Source organism: Manacus candei, unplaced genomic scaffold (assembly GCF_025592945.1).
Source record: "Manacus candei isolate 608988 ecotype Guabito, Panama unplaced genomic scaffold, ASM2559294v1 h1tg000005l, whole genome shotgun sequence".
Lineage (NCBI taxonomy): Eukaryota > Metazoa > Chordata > Aves > Passeriformes > Pipridae > Manacus > Manacus candei.
In genome coordinates, this window is record NW_026138053.1 from 25001031 (window position 1) to 25023644 (window position 22614).

General features: G+C 49.9%; 1 protein-coding gene across 1 annotated transcript in view; it reads right to left on the reverse strand.

Moving 5' to 3' along the window:
* PAPPA2 (pappalysin 2) overlaps window positions 1-22614 on the reverse strand; it is an 87389-nt gene that overhangs the window by 46244 nt on the left and 18531 nt on the right. The window contains exons 3-10 of the mRNA XM_051793505.1: window positions 14687-14832; window positions 7566-7859; window positions 6633-6825; window positions 4978-5099; window positions 3018-3510; window positions 2326-2454; window positions 1256-1347; window positions 785-978 (exon numbers count right to left, since the gene is read on the reverse strand). Coding sequence (XP_051649465.1) covers window positions 785-978; window positions 1256-1347; window positions 2326-2454; window positions 3018-3510; window positions 4978-5099; window positions 6633-6825; window positions 7566-7859; window positions 14687-14832 — 1663 coding nt within the window. The remainder of the gene's footprint in view (window positions 1-784; window positions 979-1255; window positions 1348-2325; window positions 2455-3017; window positions 3511-4977; window positions 5100-6632; window positions 6826-7565; window positions 7860-14686; window positions 14833-22614) is intronic.

Consider the following 22614-nt stretch of genomic DNA (forward strand, 5'->3'; position numbering starts at 1 on the left):
GTGTGATTCATTTGCCTGAATACCAGGGTATTCCAGACATTCCCATAGGCCTGGCAGACAAAACCTTGGAGACACATGTGTCATTATAGAGAAGCAGACACTGGAGCCCAAAGCATCTCATTAGACATGTACATCTGGAAAACTTAATCACACTGCAGGTTCTCATCACTGCTCCTTACATCGCGTCGGTAGAAACACACGTATAAAGGACTAAATACAATCTCTTTACGTATTTCTTGCCCTTCTTCAGCCTGCTAGGAAAGAACATTACACACCACGTTAATGCCAATCAGGCGAAATCCCCTCCAGGCTCTGCTCCAAAGCCCATATGAAAGATGGGAACTCTCCCATTGATTTTTCCTTGGCTTCAGATCAGAGGGCTTGAGAGCAGTACAGATGCTGATGTGTGTGTGATTTCATCCTTTCAGGCCCTGACCTTATAAGGTATCAGACTTACAGGATTTTTTTTTTTTAAAGCCACCAGTGGGACAAGTCACATGCTCCAAGTTGTGCACTTGGCTGGTGGGATGGGGGTGGTTACAGGGGAGGTGCTCCCTGTCTTGATGAAACACCCCTCCATGAACTGCAGTTCCTGGGCTTAGGGACTGATGAAGGAGGGGTGTGAGAAATGCCCAGGTCATCCACTGGGTCCCTGTGTGGGAATATTGTAATCAATTAAAGCTTCCAGAGCTGCTTTGAAGGTTTTGTTTGTGCTCTTGCAGCAGTGACCTCCTCAGGATGGGCTTTGCTAGAAAACACTTTTTTTGACCATGCCTTCACTCACCTTTACAACAGGCTCTCCAGTGACCAAGGAAGCAGGGCAGGACTTCACATCCTGATGGGAGGCATAGGCTCTCACTGCCCACAGATCCAGGTATCCATCAGGAGTGTAGGGACCACAGTCCAGGATGCTGCTTGTCCTCTCGAAAGGCTCACACACACCGTCCCCGTCATGCACGTAGCACAGGCTTGGTTCCCCTACAGGGAGAACAGGGAGGAGCTGTTCACAAACCAGGCTCCAGGCACACACATCCCCTCCTGTTACAGGAGTTTTGCTGGCTGTTTAGCCTGGGGTTTTCCCACCACAAGGGCCTGACAAGATCCGTGGATCAGTCCAACTGCAAACCCAGGCTTTGTGGAGATGAGGTGCATCACCCTCTGCTCTAAGAAGCAGGGTGAATAACGTACAGGTTTGACTCCTGCCTCAAAAGAAGTCAATCCATTTGGAACTCTGTCTCAATCCACTTGGACTCACCAACACAGTTGAAGCCTTTTTCCTTTTTACACTTCCTGGAACAGCCATCTCCATCCAGCAAGTCCCCATCATCACATTCCTCCCCCAGGCTCCTAAGGGGACAACAGATGTATTAACACCCTCTTTCACTCAACACTCCTGTGCTTCTGCCCAGTCATGAGTGAGGATCCCATGTATTGGTTCCAATTCTGCAGAAGCAGGGAAAAGAGGAATGTGGAATAAGGTATATATGTGCAATAAGGTAGAAAAAAGAAAACATCTTGCCAGGTGATAAAGAGAGATTGAATCACAGCATATGGGAGAAGGCATGACCATATTGTGACTTTCCTATAACACTTGAGGCAAGAAATAATGGGAGAACAGAAGAAGTAGAGAACCAAGCATCAGGAAGGCTTGTTGCTGGAGTAAGCAAGTGTTGGAGAGGGTGGGAGGTTCTGAGACAGAACTGGTGTTTCAGTGGGAGCTGGAGAAGGAGAGGCAGGAGAAAGGAGAGAAGGTTCCTCTCCCTCTTTTCACACTGCTAAGAAAACTGTTTTCAAAGGAAAGTGATTCTGAATAACCTGGAAGTTAAAGTCTGAAAAAGCTATATATGGAAATTTGGCATAATTAACCCCCAGGCAGAGGACTGGAGTCTCTCAGTGTAGAAATGGTGCATCCCTCATCATTTGGGGTCTCTGAGCAGTGAGCAGACAGCTCTCTAAAGATCCCACACTGCGTGGGACTGTGTTTGTTGCAGAACTTACTTCTGCAGGGCCATCACCCTGTGCCCTGTGTAGGAAGTTATACTGCCCAGTTCCAAAGGCAGATCCTCTGTGACAGTTCACTCAGACGGGCCAAAATTCAAGCACTGCAGTCAAGTACAGAGGATGTTCAGGTTGGACCCCTCAAAAACACCATCCCCTGTGCACACAGCCTTTTACCAAACACAAGCTCTACAGCCCAGTCTGCTACAGGGATTCAGTGCAGCACCTTCAGCCAAGGACCCATGGGTGGAGGACCAACCCACTGCTTCCCTCTGGGGCAGGACAACCTGGCAGCTTTAAAGAACCTCCACTGAGAGCTTGACTTACGTGGTCACCTTCCCATCCCCACAGTAGGGTGCTCCGTGGACGTGGACAAGCGGTGGGGAGGCTTCTCCTAAGGTTGTCCCAGAGACTACCTGCACCTGGTAGTGGTACACGTGCCCCGGTGTGACTTCCCTGCAGGGACAGAGACAACTTGAGGGAACAGCAGCATCTGCAACAGATTTGCTCACCACAACTCCAGATACCACGTGCGTGTCCATGCAGCATCACAGTAGGACATGTGTCTTCATACTCTGCCAGAGGCAGAGACTGTGGGAAGAGGGTCTCTTCCAGGTCATGCAGAGGGGTCTGCTGCCTGTTTCTCAGGGGTCTGAGCTGGGGAAAAGTGACATTATCTCAAGCAATCATTTTATTGGTTGTATTGTTGTGGAAAAGGTCATTTTACTGTTTGTATTGATGGGGAAAATGTAATTTTAGTGATTGTATTGTTGGGGAAGATGTTTCTGGGTTGAACAAGCTGCTTCTAGTTAGCCTGGGCTCATGGGCAAGGGCCATGGTGGGTCTGCAACACACTTCCTCAATAGCACTGGATGTGGTAATTCCCAGAGAAGGGGAAAAAAAAAAAAATCCCAAAACACTAGCAAAACCCTCCAGGGATTTAAAGAGGTGGGACCTGAGGCCATCAGACCTGTCCCAGCCAGGCCCTGAGCCCGGGATGGAGCAGGCTCATCACTCACGTGTCGATGAACTGGCGATGCAGCTGCACGGGGGCAGCGGGGGACCCGCCTGCAAACGGGGGGTCCCGCAGGAGCCGGTACTGCACCAGCCTGCAGGAGGAGCAGAGGGAGCTGTGGGGCATGGAGGTCAGCAGGGCCGTGTCGATCTCCATCCTCTCGTCAAAGGTGTAGATTTTGACTCCGGACACCTTCTTGGGGATGTTGAGCTTCACGGTAAAGGGGACATCGCAGAAGGTGTCCAGGGGGCCCAGGTGGATGGACTCCCCCTGCTCTGTCAGGATTTCAATGTCAGACAGCGCCTTGGGAGAGCCCGTGGAGAGGTATGTGGTCCAGAGGGTGAGGGAGTCGGGGTAGACGGGGTGCAGGAAGCGCAGCTCCAGGATGCAGCCGTCGGGCTGGGGACACGGCACCGTCATGTTCATGTCAGACAGGTGGAGTTCTGGACTCCAGGCCTGCAGGCTGGGCCCACAGGGCTGATCCACATCCGGGGGGCCTGGGCAGAAGCAACAGGGAGGAGGCTGGTGAGAAGCAGGGGACAGCTGACCTCACAGAGGACCCCAAGGCACAATCCTCTCTGTAGGTGCTTACACATCTCTTCACACCTACTATGGTCACGTCCCAGAGCTGGTGGCATCTGCCCTAACATCCTGGAAAGCAATAAGCACCACTGGTCTCCCAGCTCCTGGGTATATGCTTACAAGCACAAGGCTTGGTGCATCTGGTGTCTCACAGCCCTCTCAAACAGGGACAGCAGTATCCACGCTGCAGCTGGATGCAGTGTCAGGCTCTAGGGACAGCCTGGACGCAGTTGGGGGACATGAGGCTTCTTGCCTCCTGTAGTCTCATGGGTGTAGAAAGCTTGCCAAGGGCACCTGAATGCTCCAGGCAGAGCAGAGACTGAAGCTTTCCACAGACACATGCTGGAAACAAGTCACAGACAGGGACAGACCAAGTCCAAAGCAGGGAAGCAGGTCTGGAAGGCTGTTCTCCCACCAACACCTCCAGAACAGTGCCCAGGTTGACCTCAGACCCTCCAGCCTGCCTCCTCTGATTAGCACTCAGCAAAAGATATGTAGTGTTGGGCTTTCAGACTCAGAAAGCATCATATTCTCCTGTAGTAAAAATACCCTGGTCTTCATTACCCATTGGAAGCATTTCTTAGGGCCCAGCACCAATTCAAAGCCTGCATCCACTTAATACAAGTCTAAAAGTTTCTAAGAAACCATAAAACCCCTCTTTTTCACCAGAACAAACACAGGCTTACTGCAGATGCACAGAACAACCAGAAGCACGGGGAGCCAGAGGATCAACAGCAGCACATGCACCACACACAGCCCACAGGATCATTTCACCTGGTCTCCTGCCTCCTCTGCCTTGCTCTTGGAGGAGTTCAGGCAGCATGAAAACCCCAACAGCTCCTGTGACAGCTGTGTGACCTTGACAGTCACCACCATGCCCACAAGGTGGGTCTCTAAACCAATATCTGGATCTCAGCACAAGTTGTAACACCCTGCTGCTGTTCACCTTGCCAGGGGGGAATGGCATCCAACTCAGACTGCCCAGGGCTCAGCAGAGACTCCGGGATCAGCACAGAGCTTCTCTTGCTCTCCTTGGACAAAGCTGCACCAAAGCCCCTGAGGTTTTGAATGAGGTCCCAAGATCTATGTTTTAAAGACTTATTTCAGTGAAATGCCCCTCCTTTTGGCCAGTATCTCTCAAGAACACCTGTCTGAACAACTATTTGGGTTGATATTGGGGTGCCAGTTGGTTTGTCCAAAGCCAGTTGGCCATTTCCAGGTATCCCCTGGGCACCAAGATGTCCTTCCCGCACTACAGAGCCCCCACAGAGGGAAGACAATTGATTCTCTAAAAAAAAAAAAAAGATATTCTTTTTCTTGTGCCAACAGGATCTCACCTCTGTCTGGGGATTCACAGAGAGGAAAAGAGGGGAGAAAATTACCTTCTGCTTCCTCTGGGGTCCAGTAGCCGGAGGAGTCGCAGACCCGAGGGGAAGAGGCCTCGTGCACATACTGACGGAAGGTGCCATCCTCTGCACAGCTGTCACAGAGCGTGTCCTGCTCCCTGCTGACAGGAGACACACACACTGGCATGTCTAATCGTGACCAGTCAGTTTTCCATCCACCTTTGTCCAGGTGGGATCAGACGGGAACTCGGAAAAGCAAAGCTAAGCTCTCAGAGAACCCCTGGGCATGTCATCCTGGCTTGGAATAAACTTCTTCAAAGACAGGGAAATAAGAGTGGCCATAGGAGGCTGGATTTAATCCCTCCTCTTCTCCATGCTCACTGTGTAGTCTGGGATGAATAACCTGTCCCCCCACTCACCAATCAGAACTAAGAGATCCCACACTTCCCAGGGCAGTGCCTCTGGAGTTGGGTGGGTGCCCTTGGGGCTGTCTCTGCTAAACCCGGAGTCAGGTTTTCAGCACTACTGTAATACAAATCAGTCACAAATATGTCAATTAAAGGTTGTCCCACTGTGCTCTCCAGGAAAGAAAAAGGCATTTTTCTGTGATGAGGGCCAGCCTCAGCCCCTTTCCTTGACCAGTTCATCTCAGGGGATGCAGACCCCTCACCATAGATCAGCTGCTGAACCAGTTATAAACGAGAACTCAGGACAGTCGAAGGACCCAGTGCCTTCCTTCTAGAGTCATGTTTTCCTGCTTCCAAACCACTTAATTCCCCACCAAAGCAATTTGTTTGGATCACTAGAGGCCACCCAGTACTCAGAGCCCCTCCTGCCTCGGGTGATATGCATGTGCCCTTGTTATCCCTGAGCAAAAGGCCCATTGTGGAGAGCATCAGCTCTTTGAAAAGGCAGCAAACACTGACCCAGGAGTGTCCCAGCTGCCATCAAACAGCACTTGCCTTTTAATTACAAGAGACAGCCTTGTGAAACAGCTTCAAAACAAATTCAAGAGCTCTTTAGTATGTGCTAATGGTCCTATAAGAAAAAAAAAAATGCGGTCCCACCACCTAAAGCCTGGTGAAAACCAAAACGTTTTAGTAAGAGGGGCTGCTGAACAGAGGCACTGGTGGTGTATCCAAGTTTTGGTGGCTCCCAGGTATTGGGGGGAAGACAGACAGCCACCTAACAGTCGTGGCCACGCACTGCTCAGCGGCCAAACAACTCTAGTTCCTTGGCACCGTTTCTCCGGTTTGAAAAGTTTCCTGCCTTACCCCCAGCTCGCTGCACTGCGAGTCCGTGACAGCGCCGGGAACGAAACCCAGCTCTTGCGGTTCGAGCTCCCTGCCTTAACCACAGGGCTGCATTTCCTCCTGGTAAATAGCTACTTTATACAATAAGTGCTAAATGAAGCTCATTTTTCATTCCCCGATTGCACTCTGGGGTTTAAGAGCTGGCTTTGCCTCCTGATGCTCTTTGGCTTCCCCTCCCGGCACCCCGACAGCGGAAAGCTTGCGGGAGAGCCCATCTGCCAGCGGGGCCACGGCAGCAGCCTGGCTCCTGTGTCTGAGGGCTCTGCTGGAGACGACCGAGGGGGAGAGGGGTGGGGGGTCCGCACCAGAGAGGGTCCCTTGTCCCTTCCAGCAGGCTCCTGTGCAATCCCAAGACCACTGTGACAGCAGATGCCTCACCTCTCGTGGATGACACCACTGATGGGAGGCAGCCAGTAGATGCTGAGGGAGTCCTGTGTCTGCCCCGTGACCATGGGAGGGATCGGGATGGGCGCCGGCTTCTTGCCGTGCCCCCAGCGCTGGTACACCAGGTCCAAGTAGCAATGCATCCGGGCCACTTGGTTGGGGGTGAAGGAGTTGGTGCAGTCATCATCTGGGGGGGGAAAGACAGCCCAGGCTGAGGGTGGTGGGGATCAGCCGGTCGGACGCGGCAAGATGCACCTTCTTCGCGGCCAAACCGTTCGGGGGGACTCCTAGGGAGAGCTGGGAGGCACCAGCGCGTGGTGTCTCTCCCGCCGGGGCTCTCTGGTGTCGTGTGTCCCCAAAGCCACAAGATGGCACTGCCTCAGCAGCTCCACAACCCTGCACCTGCCCAGCACCGGCTCGGCCGGCTCCGACACCTGGGAAGGGCCACCGCCCGCCTGGGGCTGGCCGTGGGTCGAGCAAGGGGACATGGAATTGCTCCTCAGGCTGTGGCCCTCCTGGGATGCCGGGAGGAACAGCAGCGCTCTCTGCAGCATGCCCTTGGGAACCAAGCCAAAAGGGTTCAGAAGGATAATAATAATAATAATAATGATAATGATAATAATGATAATAATAGTAGCAGCAACTTCAGGACTGGAGAATAAAGGCACAACACCACGCAGACAAGAACAGCCTTGCTGCACTGCCAGTGACCCACGGGCAGGGAGGGAGGGACGGATGGAAATAGCCTGAAGCAAGAAAGGGGTTAAGAAGCCACTGCAAGCACTGCCTGCCACATCCCAGTGCACCAGGAGGGGCTACATAGGTTAGGGAATGGGGAAAGGGACTCCTGATGGAGGTGGAAGGGAGGAAAACCCACGTTTGAAGGAAGGTGAGCCCTCACAACCCCTCACGATGATCACTCGTTACCTGTGTAACTCATGTAGTTGTTGAAGGGTGTCCCTGTGAAGTGTGTCTGGCCGCAGGTGTCGTTGGCAGGGTCTGGATCCCGGCAGAGTTTGCTCTTTGGGGTGGGGGCAGTGTCAGCACAGAGGTCTCCCGTCTCCATAGACGGGGTTGTCTCCCTGCAGGGATCATCGCAGGACTCACGCTCGCTCACTCCCTTAAAGACGTGGTACAGCCCCAGGACGTGTCCCACCTCATGGATCATGGTGTTGGTGTGGCCATGCATGCCGTAGTAGGCAGGGTTGAGGACAACTCCACCTGGAATTGCAAGTACAGAGACTGTCAGCTGCCATTACTTACCTGTGAGAGGCAAAACTACTCTGCATCCAGGTCACAGACAAGGTGCCAGATGTAGACCTGAAGATGGATGTATTCAGCCTCTTGTAGGATGGGATGAGGCTCATTTGCCCTCTTGGAGTGGAGTAGGTGGTTTTTCTTCCCCTTCTGACCACATTATTCCCCCCTCCACACCTTCAATCATTTCAGCTACCATTTCCCTCTGTGTCTTTTTGCATATTTATAATTCAGCATCTGCTTTGGATGACACAACTCCAAATGAGGTTTGGAGCCAGGGCACCAAACCGAGCCATGATGCAACTTTAAAGGGATCATCTTTTGAACCAGAGGCCAGAAGTTCTTCCCTGGCCTAGACAGGTGGCTTTGGCATGCCAGCCCCCTTGGCAAGTGAGAACAACGAGGTGCTGAAGTCCTGACACACTTGGCTGTGCCAACTGGAAGCCACCTTCAGCACAAGTCCATATGGAGATTCCAATGAACTGCCTCTGGCTCAGGCTGAGAAATCATCCGTGATCTATTGCTTCAACCTCCAAACCAGACCCTGAGGAGTAAACTAAATCTCTCATGAGGTTCTGTTGCAATCCACTAAACTCCTACCACAAACCTGACACAAATGTAGTGTATTTCAGAGTGGGATTTCCCAAAACACAGATTGTGAAGATCCTATCATCCCCTTCAGAGGGATCTGTGTGTGGCAAGGTAGACCAAATGAACCAGGCAGGATCCCTCCAGCCCTCACAAACCCACTCCTCTTCACTGGGTCACCCCAGCCCCTGACTCCAGGGGGCACAAAGGGGGCAGTTCTTCTCCAAGCCAGCCTGACACAGGTTCAGCTGTCAAAGATATTGGGGCATGGGCACAGAATAAGTCCCCCAGAAACTGCCCAGCACTTCCACCTCATACTGACAGCAACAGCACAGAGCTGGGCAGGACCCATGACGACACTGCCCTAAATCTCCCCGTGGCTGCAGGACAAGTCACTTTTCCCCTCCTGCGGGCCTGTCTGATGGGAAGAGCAAGGATGAAGGATGCTGATGAAAGCCATTAGGAGCAGAGCCTTCCCTTTGCTCACTGCAAGCCTCTCCAGCTCCTGATCTGGCATGCACACTCTGCACTGACAGCTCTGTGCCACATCTACCGGGAAACTGTCCACAGAAGATGCTCAAGAACAAAAAAAATTTACTTCTCTGGCCTCCTTTTATTTGCCTCCTTTCTTTCATCCAGATTAAAATATCTTCGAAATCTCTGCATTTTTCTCCCTGCTTTGAGGCTTTTCGCTCTCCCTTTCCTCCCTTTTTCTCCTCTCATTTTCATGCTCCATCCACTTTTCCATGCTGCTTTACAGCAGAGGAACAAGGGCTGGGGAGTATCAGCAAGACAAGTGGGCTAAAAGCAGACCCCAGCATGTGCCAGGCTGACTCCAGGCAACACCTCCGTGGCTTGGGAGGCTGTTTTTACACAACCGCTTTTAACCCAGACAGCTTGGATGGCAGCGTGGCGAATAGTTGGCTCTGGCACAGCTTGCTCCCTCCGTTGCAGGGCCCTGGGGGATTTACTGTGCCAGCTACCTCACGGCAGAGCCCTCTGCCACTGCATCTCTGCTGATGATCACTGCCCCTGCCAGCAAAGCTAGAGCTGGCAGGGGGCCACGGCGTGATCCTGTCTCCAGCCACAGAGGCTGCCTGAAATCAGCTCCGTGCGCTACCGGAATACCTCATGTCCTCGAGGACAGGGCATTCCTTCCCAGAGAGGGTTGGTTTTCTTCAGAGCACTGTGTCCCTGGCAGGACACCAGCAGGTCTGTGACTGCTCTAGGGGAGCCATGCTGGGTGAACACTGCATTTGGGGCTGGAAAGGGACCTTCAGAGACGCCCATCAGCAATTCTCTCGAGCCCTCGCAGCAGGGTCGTGAGAGGGTGAAGAAATAAGGTTGGCATCTTCAGTGGAGCATCCTGCGTGTGTGGCCCATGGCAGGGCTGAGAGACACCACTGACCTGTCAAGAGGCACCACTTCTTAGCTCAAAATTCATGTTTATTGCTCTTCCTTCCCACAGTGAGGATCTTCTGCCCAGGGCTTGAGGCAAAGGATGGGTCACAGAGTAGCTGCATTCCCTTTCTCTCTAGTTGTAAGACAACAGAGCAAAGGACTTTGCATCCCATCAGTCAGCTCTTGACCCTTTAGCTGCCTGGAGATGGGCTACAAGAAGGTAGAGAGGTTGAAAAATCCTTTTGGGACCTTCATGTTTTGGCCTGTCAACCATCAGATTTTGGAAGCCATCCCCCTCTCAATCACCACCCTGGTAAAGGCTATAGATAGCAAAGGGCATCCCACTGATGGAGAGCCCAGTGGGCACATAAAAAAAAAGCTGCTTCTCATTTGAATCAAACCAGGGCATGAGAGAAGAGAGAATAGAAAGAAAAGGCATCTCTGCAGCCAAACCCAAGCCTGAGCAAGGCAGGGGGCTGCCTGCCCAAAGGTCTGAAAGGAGGAATGTGCACACAGAAAGAAAACAGTGTTCATAAACAAGTAAATGGGATGTGAAAGCCCTGCACACATCCTGCAGCTCTAACCACAGGGAAAGGGGCTGAGCACCAGGGCACGGGGGGCCTTGTGACCAAGCAGCCTCCTCCCAGCAGAAACCCAACACTCTTCCCAGGCGTGGAATAAATGGGATTCCGGTACAGGGAGGGAGAAAACTCTCACAGGGAAGGGATGCCAAGGCTGGGATACCCTGTCCCTCCCCTCCTCTCTGCTGGCTTCCCCTATTTCATTCCTCCCCCACGCTCCACAAAGATGATCATATTTTGAGTACTTTTTTTAACAGCTAATTAAATGGCAGGATTAGAAACAGCATGAGAACCCTGCCTGCCTTCCAGAACATCCCTATCCCTTCATTCCCTGTCCCCACAGCTTCCTGATGAGTTGGGAGAGCTCCCAGCTTTGGACCAGGAAGTTCTATTTCCCCTCTGCAGGATCCTGGCTGTGAGGGCAAGATGTGGAAGAGTTCATAACATCCTGATGGGACGAGCCTCCCCTCTCTCTCCTCTGTGGATCAGACATTCCTTCTCACCTCTGCCTCCTCCTGCCCTGGGAGATGGGCTAAACTGGGCTTTAAGTGCCTGAGAACCAGCTCAAGGAGGTTCCCAAGGTCAGCATTTACACAACAAAGCTAAAATCTTCAATATCCCTGTGATACAAAGGGGGTCCAACACTCCAAGGCAAGTGAACCAGAGACTTCTTTGGACTTGCTCACCCAAACAAGTCCAGAGAGCTGGAAAACCTCAGTTCTGACCTCACAACACCTCGTCCCTCCAGACCAGACCTACCAGCTGCAGAGCTCGTAACGTCCCCAAGGCCAAGCCCCCACTCTGATCAAGGAACAAAAGATGCCCAGTCCACAAGTCCAAGGAATGATTAGCACTGGTGTGGACCCCACTTCTCCTCACACACCCCTGGAGGCTCACACTCCCGGGGCAGACTCTGCCTCTAGCCACGATCAGCAGCAATGCTGAAGGACTCTGGTCCACGCCAGCTCCCAAGAAGCCAACCTGTTCCTGTGTCAGGGCTGTCCCAGAGGACATTCTCAAGCAACCACGGGACCTTTAAACAGCAAACCACAAAGCTGAACCTGCGTGGCGGGGCCAGTGTTCCCCAAACACTGAGTCACAGCCACGGATGGAAGGAGCGCATGACAGTTAGTCAGACAGGAAGATGGCCATTGCCTGAGGTACCTTTGATGGAAGGGCTGGCCCTCCTTCAGGATCCACCGACCTCTGCCAGATATATGAGCTGGCCCCAGCTTATATAACTGCAGAAAGTATTTATAACATCAACTGTTCACAATTCCCCTGCCCTTCGACCATGTTTATGCAGTTCACATGCAGCTACACATGAAGTTTAAAGCATCTGCATTATTATGTTGCTGGGGCTTCTGAACAAGGCTTTCCACCACGGAAAGCTCAGGGTGTTTTAAAGGAAGTTCTTTGATTTCTTCTGTCTTGTAGTTAAAAAAGATTTACTTCTAAGTTCTCAGAAAACTCACTCCAGACTCCAAGAACTCTGAATTTGAGAGGAACTCATTGTGATTATGGTGGAAAGACTGAGACAAACAGTATGGTCACAGGGAGTGGTGCAAATAGACCTGAGACTTTCTACCTCTGCTGCTGGCTGGCTGCAAGCTGTCTCTGTCTAGGAGTTCCACAGCAGCTGAAACGCTGTCTATAGAAATTTCATAGACCATTTCACCCTCTCCAAGTCAGTAATTATCTTTTATGCTTCAATGAAAGTAGTTGCTGTTGGCTGTATTATTGGTAAACCAACCCTAAGCCTTCAAAAAGGCTGCCTGAAAATCAAATTTACTCAGGAAAAAAAAATCTGGAGGAGAGCAACATAACTGTAAGTCATCAGCACAGGAATGGTCACATAACTTCTGGTAGCCCCAAATGAGCATCATGAAGAGAAGGGGGTGAAAAACAAAGTTCACTGAAGGTGAGGATGCCAACAGGAAGGTGAGGAGGACCCTCTTTAAAAACACACTCAAAGGTAATGAAAGAATATTTTCTAAGGAGGTCAAAGTCCAGATGGCATATTAAACAACTTCTTGAGAAGAACTGATAGAGAGCAGTTTGGAAACAGTTAAGTTTAATGATCTTTGGCCTGAAGCAAAGTGTTAAAATAGAAGAAGGGAAGGCACTCAGAGAGCAAAAAGTCTCATGGAGCTTCTCTTGAAAACATCTAAGAAAGTCCAGTTCAGGGAAACAAAGAGAGCAAAATCTGACCAAAGCTCTCTGGAGTCAAGAGGCAGTGTGTCTTCTTGGAGAAGTCAAGTCAAACTTGAGGAACCAATTTGATTCATGCAGGGAACCAAAGCATGAAAGGGTCTGTATGCGTGGAGGGAAAAATCAGCGTGGCATTTCTGCTGCATGGGAGCAGCCACTGGCAAGGGGGAAGCAGGGATTGTGTGCTGACCTTAATATTTTAAGGTCAGGATAGACAGGAGATTAGCATGATTCAGTGCAAGGGAAGGAGTATGTCCTTTTGGAGACAGACCCCTCTCTTGTGTATAGATCTGTCTCCACCCCTGGCCACTCTTAGGTCCTTAAGGCTCAGGAATTTTTCTCAAACTGCTATTCACTGCTACCAAAGTTTTCCTTGCTCTTTCCTCACTGCTGTACTTTCACATCTACTCAGATTATCCAGTAGCCTTCTGTGAGAGGTTTTGTCAGCAGGCACATATTCATGGCCTCCTCAGCCCTAAGTTTTGTTTTGCTGGACAATAACATACACTGTGCATGGTACCAAATACATGATGATGTGGTGGAGCTCACTGTTTATGGAGAACAGAGTCCACCACCCACCCTCTCGAGCTCATTAAAGCTAAAACCAAGGACAGCCTCGAATCAAAGTCTTCAGTCTGTGTCAGAGCCCCAAAGGGGTTCAGATCCAGCTTCATACTTCACAGCTCTGGCACCAGAGCCAAGACAACACTCCTTTTCCCCTGAAACTCCCTGATCCAACATTTCCACCATGGCACCACCTCTCGTGTCCCTGGCTGGACACAAGCTCTGAGACTGGAGCTGAATGCAACCTTCTGATGAGACCAGTCACCCCAACTACCCCTCTGTACAACTCCTTGTGAGCCACTGGGAGGGGTCTGAAGAGAACATGTGTGGCTGAAGCACTTGCTGCAGTCAGATGATTGTCAAGCTGAGCCTTGGAAGTGATTTCTGGAAGCCGAAAGAATAAATTTCATGGAGATCTGCCTTCCTCAACAAACGGCTGTGGTAATACACTATCGAAAAAACAGCCCTGAAACTCATTGAGGGAGGGAAACTGGCAAAAAGGCACTTTAAAACAGGTCTTTAACAGCAGTGTAAAACTTTTAAGGGTTGAACACCACGCACTTGTAAAAGCAGAAGGTCTAGGTCTGCTGTGCAGGTGTCAGGAGTAATTATTTCCAGTTACTTATTGAGAAACACTTTAGACATTTTGACTGCAAAGTGTAAAGGGCTTTGCCAGAAAACTCCGACATTGAAGAGGTGAAGGGAGAGGCAGGAAAACGAAACAGCAGAAATAGCAGAAAACACACAATACAGCCACATTCTAGGCAACCGGCTGTCATTCTGGTTATTTTGTAGCCTAGGAGGACTGGTGACCTTAAGGGTCTGCCTTGAATCCACTGAAGCCAAGGAGAACCTTGCCTCCAGCAGGTAGTAAGCCAAGTTATAAAAACATGGTAAAATTTGATAGGCATCCTCACACTTGCAGCTGGATTCAGAAGTGGCCAGTGCTGGCTGCCTGGTCAGCCCTGGAGTAGCTCAAATCTGGAGTCTCAGCTCTCAAAACACTGACACTCCTGGCTTATCTGTTCGTTATTACATGCTGCAAAAGCCAACTTCACTGTTTCCAGAATCCTAGAAGACAGACCTGGAAGGTCCCAGAGAAGCCAAATACGAGTTTAAAGCTCTCTGCAGAGCCTGCACTGATGGTGAACCTGCAGTTCTACTGTCTCTGTCCCACTGCCTCACTGCCTTCACTGTTAGAAGTTTCTCATAACCTGGAAGTACCTTTTTAGTGTATAATCTCACCATCTTATCCATATGAACATGGAACAGCAGCTCCTTTCCTTACAGCAACAGCTACTGGTACACTCAGACCCTCTTACTATGACCTTCTTATTAAGCATCCTCAATGTTGAGTCACATCACACACACACCTCTTTGTCAAGTCCATAGAGAAAGAGGAAAACCAACGATCCTGAGACCCCATGAGTGGGATAACTTACTTACCCAGGTGACTAAGGGCCTCTTTATCCCACGGCCAAGTGGCAGCACCAGCCAACTCTTCCCTCACGGAGCTGGCGAAGTAAACGTTGAGGAAGTGGGTGCTGTTGAGCTGCAGTGCCTCCTTCAGCTCCTTCACGCTCATGTACGCCCTGCAAGGACAAGGGAGAGGGGACAGTCAGCACAGACTCCAACAGAGCAAAGAGGAAAAGCTGGAGCCACCCACAGATAGCCTACAAAGGGTGCAGCAGGCCTGGAGACCCCATCCTCAACTCTCCAAAACAAGTAGTGTTTGGTAAAGTGAGGCAAAATTCAGCATTTCAACAGGATATTCCATGGCACTACTAATTCTGCTCTGTAGGGAGCAAGTTCTGCCAGTGAGGGTTTTGGGTGGGAGGCAGTCATGCAATTGTGAATAAGTTTGCTAATTGCAGCCACCAGGAAATTCATTCTTCCCTCTGTGTGGCTGTTCCTGCGCAGATGAAAAGTCTGTATCACATTCACCAGTACACCAACAGTCCCAGAGTTAGTCTTCAGGGAGTTCATGTCCTCAGCTATGAAAAACAATGAGACTCTAACCTAATAACAGCAATAATAATTCCAATAATAATAGCAGTGGAATTATAGGGCCTTGGGCTGTGCTGCAAATGCCAGGTACTCTTTTAAATGGACTTCAATGATCCTTGTGTGTCCCTTCCATCTCAGGACATTCTATGATTTTATATTCTATAAATCAAGTACTACGTTTTCATCACTGCCACTAACCTCACAGGCTCAGACAGGATTAGGACAGGTAGCAGACATTGTCCCTCTATTTCTACAACTTGTTTCTGTCTTCAAAACCTGAAGACCCTGCCCCAAGGTTTGTGAAGCCATCAATTTAAGAGATTCTAGACAGGGGGAAAAAAAACAACTCATGGAAAGGCTTCAAATACATCACTGTGGAATGATGATGGAAATGCACCATTGTGGAAATATGTCATAAGAATGACTAAACCTGCAGCATAAGGCCAACAGCAACATTAAGGTGGTGGAAAGCATTTCACTTATTCCCATGCTTCCAGGAGCAATTGGCATCTTTGAGCTGCATGGAGAGATTATGAAGGGAGTGTGGTCAGTACTTCACACTGGACTCGCCATGAAGGCACAGCAGCTCTATTTGAACAAGCAGCTTCTGTAGGAGTGGTGTCCATTAGGGCAAGGAAGGAAGGAGGGACAAAAAGCTGAGCGTGGGCTAAGGGGGAAAAGGTGTGTTCTCATCTGAGATGTGACTTGAGAAAGAAAACCAATGAAATGTGCAAATACGCTGTTTGAAATGGCAAGATCCCGAGTCAAGTTATTACACCAACAGGCCTGTTTAGAAAGAGAGAGAGGTTGCTACAGCAAATTGAAGAGAAGGAGGAAAAGTTGAAAAAACAGAGGATTCCAGAAATAAACTAGAGCAGGATGGCATGTGGAACAGAGTTGGATAAACCCAAGGGCCTCTTCCCTGGACCTGAAATAGCAGAGACTTTCAGAAGCCATTGCTGACTTGGGAGACGTCAGATAATCGGGATCTGCTGACTGCCTCTCCCCTACCAGTCAGCCCCAAAAGACCATCCCGAGCTGGAGGCATCTCACCCACCTTCCCATCAGCTCTGAAACTTCAGTTACTTCAGAAAAATCTTGGCTGGACTATGTGGCGAGATGAGATGACCAGCTTGTCTTCAACAGGCCCCGAGATCTCCCACCACAAAGCAGCATTCCCAGAACACTTTCCCCAGCCACATCAGCTTGCGGAGAGAAAACTCTCCCAACCGGAAAGGACAAATTAGGAGAACATGATCTCTTGCCTGTGATGTCTCGCCTGAGCATCCCAGACACGAGCCACGCTGACGCCATCCCTCCAACCCAACCAAGACGGGAGCAGGCCGGGAGGAATAGATAGGGAGAGGGATAAACAAACCTGAAGGACATATTTGTGGCATGACTCGGAAGAAAGAGAAGCAAAAATTTCGTAGAAATAGAGCACAAGGAGCAGGGAGGGGGAGAGAAAGTCTCCTTCACTCATCAGAGCTGCTCGGGGGACACAGACTTAAAAATAACATCAATTCCTGACCTATGATATCTCGGAAAAATAGCCCCAAACCCTTCCAGGCTGTCCAAATTCCAGGAGCCGACGTCAGCCCTATTCAGAGGGATATTCCTGCTGCCCCTCTTCTGGAGACATGATGTTTTTCTGGCTGTCGCCTGCCGGTCCCTTGACATTAGCAGCATTTTTTGTCAAGCCTTAATTATAAATAACTGTAGTTTCCTCCATTGAGAGATTTGGATGGTTGAGAGATGTGTCAGGGTTAGAGGGAGCAGTTCCAGCGCTGAGATGCTCAGATGAGTTGGAAGAGGAGAGGAGAGGGAAGGACCCCAGTTTCACCCACTATGGCACAGAAAGCACAGATATCCCGCCGACATCCCCAAAGACACGGGCGAGACCAAAACAACTCTAGAATGGGCAACTCCAATTCCCCTCAGTTCACATTTCCCACTGGCATCCTTAGGTTAGACAAGGAGCACCCAACTGGCGTCTGAGCCTTTTGCTTACTGCCAAAGGTTAAGCTCTCCTCTTGCCCAGCACTTCTGTGACTTTCCCTGGGGAGAAGGCAGAGCAGCCTTTGGTCTCCACAAACAGCCTAAGTGACAGCCCTCTCCTCTGCTCCCCAAATAGCTTTCCAGTGCCTACAAGACCAGAGTATTCCAAATTAGATGGCATTTACAGCAGGGTGGGCACTGCAAGACAACATGGAAACACAAGGAAGGAGAGAAGGACACCAGCTGAGGAGTAAAACCCAAACAAACCCCAAAGAATAGGGCAGAGGATAGAAGAGAGATGGAATAGGGACATCAGGTTTGCCAGATGAATGACACTAGTCAATGACCTGACTCTAAGGCAGCCTTCAGCACCACACTGCATCCTGCTTTACTTGTGTGGGACAGCTGTCAGCGTGGGGCTCTTCTTGCTGTCAAAAAAAGGAAAGGAAGATGAAGTCTAGCAGTTTCAGTGACTGTGTCACCATAGGATAGTGGAATCAGACTTAATTGGCAGGTGGAGAGGATCTCAAAACAGGTCTAATTAGATCTGGTTGTTCAAGGTCAGGTCCAGTTATAAGGACAGAGGTTTCCCAACCTCCCTGGGCAACTTATTCTAGTATTTAACCATCCTCAAGTTAAAAAAAATTCCTAATCCAAATTTCTCACATTCCCAGTTGTGCCCATTGCTTCCTGTCTTCTGTCTTCTTGGAGTCCTGCTCCATCTTCTCCATGTCACCCCATCATATCAAAGGGGAAAGTCATCAAATGACTCCAGCTTTGCATGGTAAACTTATACTGCACTAGGCCTTACCTTATTAAAGTCTAAAGACCCAAAACTTCCTTTCTGAGCAGTAAAAACATCACTCTCATCCACGATGCCAGACCTCCCTGGAGAACCCTCACATCCTTTTCTCATGCTTTTCCTTGGACAACTTTATCCTAAACTTTAAGGGGGATAGCAGTATCTTCCCAATCATGACTTTAAGTCAGGCTCTGGGCTGGCTTGGACAAAGGAGAAGGCTTGACATACCCCTGGGGAGGCAGAGCTGTTGCTGCTTTACCACCAGGAATTTCTGGCAGCAACAACAGGACCACTGCTGGTGCAGAGGTGGGTGAGAGGAGAGGATCTGCTGATCTGTGAGGCAGCAGAATGTACAATCAAGTTGTAACACGAGCCTGACGTGGTTTAAGGTGGGACATGAGGAGCAAGAGTGGCATTTTTCAGTGACAGCCGTATCATACCAGGAAGCCTCAGGGCCACAAAGGAGCCATGACCACCAAGAAGCAAAAGATGGCACCTCCAATTGAAAAGCAAGGCCAGCATGTATCCTGTGCAGTACCATAAATTAAACTGAATTCTCTGGGTACTGCAAAGGATGCAGTGTGTAATGCCACAGGAATTCCACTGCGACTCAAAAATAGGAGTCTTTTCCCTGTAGACATTTCAGAGGGGATGTGGGAGTGGGGCTGGGTGGAAGCTGTCCAAGTGCCCTCCATGGACAACTGGAAAATACTTGAGAGCCAGCCAGCTCCAGCTAACCATACAGCCTAATGAAGTCACAGGGGATTCCTGGCTCTGCTTTCATGTCCTTCAACCACCGCAAGGAAATTCCTCTTCCTACTCCCCGCAAGCAGAGAGGCTCCCTTTTCCCCCAAACCTCTGCTTGACAAATGAGGAATCCCTCAGACTTCCCAGAAATGAGCACCAGTCAGCCAATAACACTTTCAGCATGCAGATGACACATTTCTCCGAGGCTGCAAAGGGTTAATGCAACACACAGCAACCTTGTCTCCGAGGCAGCAGACACAAGCCCAAGAGCCACAGCTCAGTTCATGAAGACAGGTGGTTGGTTCAAGTGGCATGAACATTTTTGGAGAGCAGACACTAAATTCCCCATATCCTCCACGAAGGGAGATGCTCCTCCAGATGGGGAGCCGAAGTGATTATCTTCCAATTCACGCCACCAAAGGGCTCCTCTCCACGGTGGCTCTTTAGCAGGGAAGTCTAAAGAGATAATCCTCCAGTCCTGGGCTCTCCGGTTGCATGACTGAATCTTCCTTGCTAGAATTTGTTAACCCTCATCCCTGTTCCCATCCCGTCTCAGCCTTGCCTCCCTTCTCCCCTGGCACGGGCAGACAGAGCCCACCACCACAACATAAACACAGCACCACCCTGGCACAGCACACAAGCCCAGGTGGGTCACTTGGGCTGCCTCCACGCTGGGCTGATGGTGGTCCTTTGTAACTGAAGCTGCCTCACATGCCAGGTTTACCTGCCCTGGAATTTCTGGTGTTAATTCAGCCTGGGGAATGCTGTATTTTTAAGTCCTGCACTTACTAAGACTCCTTGCATCCCCATGACCACGGTCTAGGAGCTCTGACTCCAGTCCAGCACTATGCTGGTACGCCACAAACATTGTTGCCAGCATCATGACAACTTGACAAGGCAGCAACATCCAAATGACTCTCATCTGGACAGGCTTTGGTAACACAGCCAGATACAAAACACATGCAAGATGTGAAGGGAAGGCTGAGAAACAGCCAGACATTCCCCTGGGATCACAGGAAGCACAACACTGCTGGAATAATACCCTCTGTAGTGCTCAGGAGTCTTTCATCAGCCTCACTGTGTGTTGGACTCTGGCCAAAGAGCATTTGAGTCCACAGGGGATGAGGACATCACAGCTCTTGGGCATGCCTGGAAAAACCCACCTCTGAGGCACAGGCAGCATGAGGAGAACAGCAGCCTAGGAAGCAGCCCTCACTGGCAGCACCGTTTAAACTTTGCATGAGTGACTGAGTATCAAGGTGTCAAAGAGGGCAACAGGGCAAAACAGGGTCTCTCGGGATCAGGAGGTTTCCTTATGCATGAGCAACTCCAGTTGGATTCAGAGTTAACCCTCAATCTCCATGTGTGAGCAGGACCTGGTCTGGGGACCAAAGCAGGTGCTGCAGGGTCAGAGGACTGCCCTGGCAAAGCTGCAGATGGGACCAAAAAGCCCCATTGTTGTTCAAGCCTGTGACCCTTCCATACAGATTTACTGGGGAAAGGGAGCAAGAAGGCTGTGGATCACACAGCAGGCAAGCTCCCAGTTACAGCAGAGGGTAGTACGCAACTTCTTGAGGTCAGATTTGGGAAAGAAAGACAATAACACTAGTGTCAGACCAGAAAGCCTGCAGGGCATTTTGCCCTGAGATAGGCTGAAGAATAAGTGCTGCTAACAATGGCATGGCCCAGATATTCCTGGAAGTGTTGGCTAAAAAGTTATTCACTAAATCATCAGTGAATCAGCCAAAGGCAGTGCTATTTTAGACCTGGTTTTGGTAAGCGTTGTAGAAATTATGGAGGGGCAGATGAGAGAAAGAAAACTTGGCCTGAACTAATAATGAGTTGATTCAGATCAACTTAAATTGAGGGATGAACACAGGTCTTGAATGAAGAATTGAGAACCAGGACTAATCAGCAGATACTGCTGCATCTGAAACGACAGAGAGGATGGGGTGAAACGGGAATTCCCTGAAATCAAGCTGACTCCAGTGAAAACAAAGAAAAAAAGACCTTTTCAGAAATAAAAAGGGCAAAAGAAGGAAGAATCAAATCTGCTGAGCAGGGAAGGTGAAGCTGAAGCTCAGTATAATTAAGATGCATCCCTGGACAGTTACAGTATGGTCTTCACCTTTATCCAAGATTAAACACATGGTAGAGGAGCAGAGCTCAAGATAAAGGAAAGGAAATAAAAAGGTGGCAGCAGCTGGATGGGGGCTGAAGTGCCATCTGGACCGGTAGGGAGGGAAGATGAACCTCTGGGGAGGTGGCAAGTCCCAACTCTGAAGGTGTGGGACATAGGGATACAGAACAGGGGGCAAACAGCAAGAGGGAAGAGTGCAGAAATAGAAACCCTCGTAGATAAACAAAATTCAGTGAATGTAATACATTGGCAGGGGAAATGCCACCTCAGATCCAGAAGGGCTGACCTCAGGACATGACTGGAGAACAGCTGATATGGTACATACAGCAATGTCTAAAGGGGTGAACAAAGATCTCAAGAAGATAGGTTGATCTGGTTGTTCTCTCTCTGACAGACTTTAAATCCATATGAAAATTTCTGCAGACTTTCAGACATAAAGGTCTCCATGTTATTACTTTCACCTTCCTGCCTCGTCTTTCAAAAAAAAAATAAAAAAATAATGGAAATGCTTAAACAAAGGGACTGATGCAGATGTGATCACCTGAAAGTCAGTGAAGGACATGCAATGCCCTCTCTGAGTAAGCTCTGAATAACTCTGCCAAGGATGCCAAATTTTCAACCAGCCACCTGCACTGAGAGATCCCAAATTCTGCCAGTGGGAAAGCAGGCAAAGGTGTGCTGCACTTGCTGGCCCTTCTCCTGGGAATCATAGAATCAGAGTACCGGGTTGAAATGGACCTAAAGGATCATCTGGTCCAACCTTTTTTGGCAAAAGCAGCCTAGACAAGAGAGCCCAGCAGCCTGTCCAGCTGAATCTTAGAAGTGTTTACTGTCAGGGAATCCACCACTTCCCTGGGGAGATTATTCCAATGGCTGATTGTTATTGCAAAAAATTTTACCCTTTCTTCTAGTTTTTTATATCTGTGGCCAGTTTCAATTCAAGCTGAGCTTTTCCTTTTCTAAATGCATCTCTGCACACCTTGGCAATGCCCTTGCAGTTCTCAACAGGTATTTGTCCACTTTTCCACCTCTGATATGCTTCTCTTTTGGCTTTGAGCAGACTCAGAAGCTCACATTAAGCTAAGGGTACCTCTTTCTCTGCTTGATTCCCTTACCTTTAAATGGGAAGAACTCTTTACATTCAAGGTTCTCCTAAACATAGAGCACAGCCACAGCTGGGCATCAAGGACTTGCCTTTGCCTCTGGATCTACGACAGGGCACCTGACTTTAGGAAAGCCACATTAATTCCTCCCCATCAGCCTGCTCAGAGACTGTTTGCTTTTCTGCCACATGCTGCTTTCCTCTCTGGATCTTGTTACAGCTCTGTTGACAGCTTACGTGCAGGGCAAGGGGGCAGGGACCAGTTTTAAGGCTGGGTGCATATTTTAAGGCTGGCTCCATGTGGCACACTGGCACCCATGTTTTTGGGGTTGAACTGAGGACGGTCCCCCACTTGTATTGAATCCATGAGAATAAGCCTCAAGAGAGGTTTACCCCCAGCTGTGGCCTCACAGCACGGTGGGCACCCTCGGGACACCCACACCAGTGGGGTGCACATGTGCATCAGATGATTGGATCATGGAAAAACACTGGTTTGGGGATGTTTGCACCCTGAGGACATGGCTGGCTCACTGTCTCACTCAGCTACGGGCTGCCATGCATGTGGTGGGCACCACAGT